The sequence below is a fragment of the Microtus ochrogaster genome, chromosome 4 (assembly GCF_000317375.1).
Source record: "Microtus ochrogaster isolate Prairie Vole_2 chromosome 4, MicOch1.0, whole genome shotgun sequence".
Lineage (NCBI taxonomy): Eukaryota > Metazoa > Chordata > Mammalia > Rodentia > Cricetidae > Microtus > Microtus ochrogaster.
The window spans coordinates 5,999,313-6,007,524 of record NC_022011.1 but is presented as its reverse complement, the minus strand read 5'-3'; the positions used below and the strand labels follow the sequence as shown (position 1 = coordinate 6,007,524).

Here is an 8,212-nt window from a genome sequence, read left to right as displayed (position 1 = left end):
TCTTTCTTTCTTTCTTTCTTTCTTTCTTTCTTTCTTTCTTTCTTTCTTTCTTTCTTTTTGAGACAGGGTTTCTCTGTAGCCTTGGCTGTTCTGGAACCCACTCTAGACCAGGCTGGCCTTGAATTTACAGAGATCCTCCTGCCTCCGCCACTAGAGAGATTAAAGGCGTGTGCCACCACGCCTGGCTTGACTATCTCTTATTTGTTCTGTTTTGAGATAGGGTTTCTCTGTGTCTGTACCTGGCCTCCAGCTCTACTCGCCTGTGCCTCCCAAGTGCTGGGATTACAGTTGTGCATACCACCCTGCATGGCCTCACCGTGTTACCATGGCTGGCCTGGAATGATGCGCTAGACAATCTTCTACGTCAATCAGGCTAAGCTTGAACTCACAGAGATCAGCTTGCCTCTGACTTTTTGCCTCTCTAATTCTGGAATTCTAGTCATGTAGTACCATGCCTGGCCTGGAAGTGTCATATTTTATTACACTTTTACAAACTTTGTGAAAATTTGGCCTAGTGGCATACACCTTTAATCCCAGTGCTCCAGAGGCTGGAACAGGCAGTTCTCTGAGTTTGAGGATAGCCTGATCTACATAGTGAATTGCATGCCAGCCAGGTGGCAAAGCGAGACCCTGTCCAGAAACTAAACAATGACAACAGCAAAAGCACTTCCAAATCTTGTGGGAACAGCACCTGGTAATTTTAGCTACTCTGAATTCTGAGTCAGGAGTGTTTAAAGTTCAAGGCCAACCTTGCAACTCATTGAAACCCTGTTTCAAAATAAGTTTACAGTTTTTGTTTTTTTGTTGCCCCCCCCCCCCCCCACAGGGTTTCTCTGTAGCTTTGGAGTCTGTCCTGGAACTAGCTCTTGTAGACCAGGCTGGCCTCAAACTCACTGAGATCTGCCTGCCTCTGCAGGGATTAAAGGTGTGCCCCACCACTACCCAGCTCAAAATAAATTTAAAAAGAGGGCTATAATAGCTCAGTGGTCGATCAGCACAGGAGAGGCCTTGTGCTCAATCTCCGTGACGCACAAAACAGCAATCAAACAAACCCAAGCATATGAGACTGGCAGTATTCCCATGCTCCTAGCAAGTGCCAGCGAGACTAGTGAAACTGTGTCTGTTAAGTAGCTAATGTCCCTGGGCCTCTGAAAATGCCAAGTTGAGCTAATATTTGAGGACCTGCTGTGTACCAGGGACCGGGCTGTACTCACGATAGTCGCCAGTAAGCAGCTACATGTCTGGCATTTGTGGAGTACAGAGATTACTGGGGACAGCAGATACCTAAATCAAAACTCACATGCTGCAGTGGAGACTGGATGAGGGAGCTAGCTAGTAGCCTCCGGCCTGAGAAAGGGCTCAGAAAGGAGAGGAAAGGAGGCACGAATCAGCTGGGAGGCCCTTATTGACTATAAAATCAGAGAGCATCTTAGCAAAAGAAGTTTTCACAGTATTTTAAATATTTGAACTTTGAAGCTTTTATAAACTCTTTAATTTTTCAGGCTGAAAACCAACCACCTCCACTTGCCAGCATAGCTTCAGAATGTCAAGTACCGTGTCCTATTGGATCTTCAATTCTGCACGGAATCGAATTGCTATCTTACAAGGGGGTAGACGCTTCTACTCAAGGGGTGCCGCAAATAGGAACCAACCGAAATGGAGGCTTTCTTCTCTGGCATCGCCGACTGTGAAGACCGGTACTCTGCGTGGTGGCTTTGCTCTGCAGAAAGCCTACAGACACACATCAACCGAGGAAGAGGATTTCCACTTACAGCTTAGCCCTGAACAGGTCAACGACATGCTTCGTGCTGGCGAGTCATCTCACAAGATTCTTGACTTCAGCAATGGAGTTCCAAGTTCAGTGTTACGGTTTGAGAGCAACCAGCTGGCCGCCAATTCCCCAGTGGAGGACCGGCAGGGTGTAGCTTCCTGCATGCAAACCAACGGACTGATGTTTGGCATTTTTGACGGCCATGGTGGCCATGCATGTGCCCAAGCGGTGAGCGAGAGGCTCTTCTACTACATGGCAGTGTCTCTGATGTCCCACCAAACCTTGGAGCAGATGGAGGAAGCAATGGAAAACATGAAGCCTTTGCTGCCCATCCTCCAGTGGCTCAAGCATCCTGGGGATAGTATTTATAAGGATGTCACCTCCGTACACCTGGACCACCTTCGAGTCTATTGGCAGGAACTTCTTGACTTGCATATGGAAATGGGTTTGAGCATCGAAGAAGCATTGATGTACTCCTTCCAGAGACTGGATTCGGACATCTCACTAGAAATCCAGGCCCCCCTGGAAGATGAGGTGACAAAGAACCTATCCCTCCAGGTTGCTTTTTCTGGGGCAACAGCTTGCATGGCCCATGTCAACGGAGTTCACCTACATGTAGCAAATGCTGGCGACTGCCGGGCTATCCTTGGTGTCCAGGAAGACAATGGTGTGTGGTCCTGTTTACCTCTTACCCGGGACCACAATGCTTGGAATGAGGCTGAGCTATCCCGGCTTAAGAGAGAGCACCCTGAGTCTGAGAACAGGACACTCATCATAGATGATAGGCTGCTGGGTGTCCTCATTCCCTGCAGGGCCTTTGGGGATGTCCAGCTCAAGTGGAGTAGAGAGTTGCAGCGTAGTGTGCTAGGGAGGGGCTTTGATACTGAGGCCCTCAACATCTACCAGTTCACACCGCCCCACTACTACACTCCACCCTATCTGACGGCCAAGCCGGAGGTTACATACCATAGGCTGAGGCCCCAAGATAAGTTCCTCGTGCTGGCGTCAGATGGTCTGTGGGACATGCTGGGCAATGAGGATGTGGTGAGGCTGGTGGTGGGCCACCTGTCCAAGGTTGCTTGCCATAAGCCGGACCTGGACCAAAGACCGGCCAACCTGGGGCTCATGCGGAGTCTGCTGCTGCAGCGGAAAGCCAGCGGACTCCATGCAGCTGACCAAAATGCAGCCACGCATCTGATCAGACACGCCATCGGGAGCAACGAGTATGGGGAGATGGAGCCAGAGCGACTGGCCGCCATGCTGACATTACCAGAAGATGTAGCCAGGATGTATCGGGATGATATCACTGTCATGGTGGTGTTTTTTAATTCAGAGTCAATTGATACATACTCTAAGGAGGGTTAAGAGTCTCACCCTGTCTCCAAGGCTAACACAAATACCCTTTAAAACATTTCCACTTAGTCCTGAGTGAGCCATTCAAACCTTATTAAAGAATAGGCAGATATAGGTTGCTGGGTGATTGACTAACTAAAGAAATCCAGCCTAGTGAAAAAGCATTGGCGATGATTTTTGTGTCTATGCGCACCAGTCAACTCTTCTATGCAGCAGACAGAATAGAGTCAAACTGGCTTAGGCTCATGTAGCCCGTGTCCTCTATAAAGACACTGTCAAACTGTGTCATCCTGTGCTTCTAAAGGATAAATTTAAATCATGATGCTAAGAATAAAGAACTTCAGGATCTTCGGAGACCCAGTTGCAAAATTTACAAATGTGATCCTTCTGAGCTGTTCTGCACAACTTCTAGGCTGTAGTTTTTGTTTAGCTTTTTAAATTACAGAAGCCTAGGTTTACAAAGCAATCTTCAGGGCACTTTTCTATGTCGTATTCTAACTTTCCTGTGTGTGTGTGTGATTGTAACGACTGTGAAGATAAATCTGTGCCATTTGCATTTGAACACTGGTTAAATTTGTTTTAAAACTGAATCCTCAGACTTGCAGGCAGGACTGCCGTAAATGCCGTAAAAAGGACCACTCTTTTTTTTTTTTTTTTTCTCTCGGCTGAGGATGAGAGGGGCTAAGTCTCTGAGCAGCCTTTGGTCCTTCTGTTGAGTTCCACCCCCAAACCTTTGAGCCGAACTGGGAGTTCATTATTGTCTAATCCCCAACTCCTGACCTGCTTAGCAAAATGTCGTCCCCCCCCCCCCAGGCTTAGCCACAGGGTTATTCATAATTCTTCCTGTGATTAACCCTCAAGCACACACCACCTCTGCTATGCTGCCCTGCCTCACCCTGCCGTTACTAGTACATCTTTCTGCTCCCAGGATTGGAAGGGCGATGGTGTGACCAGGTAGTTGTGGACATTTAGGCAGTGTGGGTCTATTCAATGGTTTGTGGATTTTTGGTTTCAGCCTGAGTCTAGAGGTATGAAAATGGCCTAGGAGAACAGCCATGAGCCGAGGCTTTCTCTCTTCATCTTGGGAGGGAGGCGGGAGACTTATCAGGCTCAACACCTGCCCATGCCTGTTAGGAACTGCCATCGCTATGCTTCAGGGATTAGGCCATATTTAGTATGAGAGTTGGGTGAAAATTGAGATGCGTCTGGTCATAGGGGCTACAGGGTCTGTTGCTTGAAAACTAACCCACATGGGTCCTATTTAGGGCATAAATGTCTTCCTCTCTTGGGTGGCTGTGGCATTAAACAGCAGGAAATGTGTCCCTAAATGGAAACACTTTGGCAGTTTTGATTTCCTGGACCTCATGGGAGCACTTCTCTGTAGGTACCTCCTCAGCTGATCCCGTGTCTCTCACCCTCTATGCTGTCTTCGCACTGGCAGGTTGGGCCTCTTCGCCTTTGCAGGTAGACATTGGGTAAAGAGTTGGGGCTGGGCCGGCAGACAGCTCAGTGGGTAAAGGCTGCCAATCCTGGAAACTGGAGTTCCATCCCCGGGACCCACGTGGTGGAAGGAGTTGAAAGTTGCCCTCTGACCTCCACGTGTGCGCCGTGGCATGGGTCCTCACAAAATAAACACAATGGAAAAATACGGGGATTGTTCTTTGTACATTTTCTAGTGTTCCCTGTTTAGTGATACAGTTTCTTCTTTCTCTCTCTCTCTTTTTTTAAAGGAATTCTTTTGGGTTCTTTTGTTCTGAAACTGTTACTATTACTTCTGATCGCTTAGATTTTTTTTTTTATTCAAAAATAAAACGTAGGCAGTTCTCTCTTGAGGAGCCTGTACCGCACTTGGGTGTTTACTCCCTGTGGCTCTGCCCTGCTCTCAGGTGTGGCTTACCTTCTGTGGGCCTTTTCCTCTACCCTCACGTGTAAGTCTACCCTAAATAGTAACCCCAGTGGTGCTGCCTCAAAGTAGAAAATGGGAAGCCTGGGTATGCTGGAACATGCCTCATGCCTTAAACCCAGCACTTGAGTGGTAGAGGCAGGAAGATCAGCCGTTCAAGGTGGATACGTGAGAGCGTGTCTACAAAAAATAGTGCATCCCATTATGCACCAAGGCCAGCCTAGGCTACACAGTGAGAACTTGCTTCAGAAAAAAAAAAAAAAAAACGTGGCTCCAAATGTGAGTCATAATTATTCTAGCTAGAAGGTTTGCTGTTGGAATGGAAGACGCTATTTGACGTTTTTTGTTTTCCTTTGTCCTTTGTTTTTCATGCCTGCTAAACCCAGGAGTAGCCTGGGAGCCTTAACTGGCACTGAGTGCCTGAGCCCTGTTTTCGAGGCTGGCTGGCATGGGTCATAAGTGGTTGTGATTCAGGTAACTTATCCTGCAGTTGATAGAACACAGGCCTCCCATTTGTGTCTCCAAGAGTGTCTGTGTTTTCTCACTGTCTAATAGATGTCTTTGTTTTCCAGCTGAAATATTGGGAAGAAAGGATGCTTTATTGTCTACCATTCTCTCTTCCTCTATGAACTCAGCTTTTCTGTGCCTGCCCCAGTAAGCATTGTCTTCTGGTTACACGCCAGTGTGGCTGTCTCCCTGGGTTTTGGCCATGGCCCCCTTGAAGTAAATGACCTTTTTTGGGGGGGATGCAGATATGAGAAAGGAGATTTGTGGTCTTTGTCAGTTCTTCCAAAGCTCTTATTCTTTTCATAGAGATTTGAATTTTTTAGACTTTTAAAATTTAAATAATGAGACTGATGATTTAATATTACAAATGTAACTTTTGAAGGAACTTTGTCTTGGTGCTTAAAGTAACATTTGTGATTTGGGGTAAGACGCTGATGGAAAGGTGTAATTTCCATAGATATTTGTTTTATGTGTAAATAGTACAGTGCTGTTGATTTCCAAAGTTAGTGAAACTAGAAAAGCTGATACTTCTGAATGTATGCTAGATCATGTTAATAAGATTCAGTTTTCGGAGATGTTATTTATAACATTAAAGCTAATTTATTATGATGTAAACTGTGAGGTGGTGTAATATATAGACGTTTTCCCCAAAAGTATATTTGACTTAAAAACTAAAAAGCTTTAGGCACACGGGACAAAAAACTCAGCTGAGACACAATCAAGTTGACAGTTTTTTTTTTTAAACAGAGGTAAAATGAAAATGCCTTGACCTTCAAATAAAGAAGGGCATAATTCTGTAGATCAACCACAAAATATATTCAAAGGGAGACTGGGTCTGTTTTGTTGGACAGCTAGTGGGAAATGGTGCCGCCCCAGGTGAAACCAGAATATTCTGGAATGGAGCCAGTGGTTTCACATCTTTGGAGCATGGTTGTTGTGTCGAAGCTCCCTTTGGATTTGAAGGTCAGGGCTAGTGATGTGGCAGCCTGTGTTGTAAATGGTTGTGTGTGTAGCCTGGTGGAGGAGGCATGTTTAGGCTGCTGTATAACTATTTTCTGAGCCATCTGAGGTCCCGTCCCTTCTTCCTTTGGTTCTTGGTGTCTAACTTGCCTTCTGGAAAAATGCTTCTTACTATGCATTTTCTTGGAATAATCATTAACTGTGTTCTTTAATAATTACTGGCATTTGTATTTTAAGCTGTGTACCAGTGTTCCTATCTGACCCCGATTTTCTAACCTTTGAGGATATTTAAGTAGAACTTTTAAATAAAAGATGCAAAATGAAATGTGGTTTCTTGTGGTTTGAGCATTAATTTTTCTAGCCCTTAGGATGCGAGGCCAGCTTTTGTTTCAGCATTTTTCTCTGACCAAGGAAGACTATTTAAGACCCTGCTCCAAAGACAAGCATGGCACACGAAAACTTTTAGTAGCTGCTAAGCACACAGGGAGTCCTTTTAAACTTTTTATTTTTAATATTTTATTTTAACTAAGTTTGTACATTTGTCTCTGTGGGTGTATCACATGAGTGCAGATGCTCAGGGAGGCAAGAAGAAGCACTGGATCTCTTGGCGTTGGAGTGGTAGGTCGCTCTGGGCAGCCCGATATGTTAGGAACCAAACAGGTCTGCTTCAGGAGCACGCTTCCACTGAGCCTCTCTTCAGCGTCAGGAGGATTCGTTTATGTTAGCTGTGTGAGTGGAGAACTAAGAAGATAAAAGACTGGGCCAAGACCCATGTCCTCTGGGCCAAGACTTGCTAGAATTTCATAGTTTACTGAGAACCTTCTTGTAAAACCAGCTTTTGTGTTATTAGTAGTATAAAGCCAGTTCTGGGGAAAAGTCTAGGCTGTGTGCAACTGAAGACCCCACTGCAAGATTGTACAGTGCCTCGGTGCACTCAAAATGATAGTGTTCAGTGGGTCCTTATGAAAAATGCAGGTACAGGGGCTGGAGAGATGGCTCAGTAGGTAAGAGCGCATGTGTACCACCATGACTGGCAAGCATTGGGCGTCTGAACCCAGGTTCAGTTCCCAGTACCCACATGGTGATTCATAATCATAACTACAGTTCAAGGGGATCCTATGACCTCTTCTGACCTTGGGCACTGTACACACGTTTTATATATATATATATATATATCTCCAGACAAAACACTCATCTATAAAATAAATCTAAAAAAAAACTTCTAAAGCAGATACAAATCTTTAGTCATTTGTATTTCAGTTAGGGCTGGCTAGTTAAGCTAGGTGTTGAAAAAGATGTGTTGAAGGGCATGGAGAGATAGCTCTGTGGTTGAGAGTACTGACTGCTCTTCCAGAGGACCCAGGTTCAAATCCCAGCACCCACATGACAGTTCATACCTGTCTGTAACTCCAGTTCCAGGGCTTCAGACATGCCTGCAGGCAAAAAAACAATTAACATGAAATAAAAATAAATTATTTTTTTAAAAAAAGAAAGAGAAGGCCGGGCGGTGGTGGCGCACGCCTTTAATCCCAGCACTCAGGAGGCAGAGGCAGGCGGATCTCTGTGAGTTCGAGACCAGCCTGGTCTACAAGAGCTAGTTCCAGGACAGGCTCCAAAACCACAGAGAAACTCTGTCTCGAAAAACCACAAAAAAAAAAAAAAAAGAAAGAAAGAAAGAAAGAAAAAGAAAGAGAAGATGTAGAAACAAAGCTTTTAAA

General features: G+C 45.4%; 1 protein-coding gene across 1 annotated transcript in view; it reads left to right on the top strand.

The window, feature by feature from the left end:
• Positions 1-6,817, top strand: part of Pdp2 (pyruvate dehyrogenase phosphatase catalytic subunit 2) — a 7,823-nt gene extending 1,006 nt beyond the window's left edge. The window contains exon 2 of the mRNA XM_005345524.2: positions 1,503-6,817. Coding sequence (XP_005345581.1) covers positions 1,544-3,136 — 1,593 coding nt within the window. The 5' untranslated portion in view covers positions 1,503-1,543 and the 3' untranslated portion in view covers positions 3,137-6,817. The remainder of the gene's footprint in view (positions 1-1,502) is intronic.
• Positions 6,818-8,212: the final 1,395 nt, after the last annotated feature.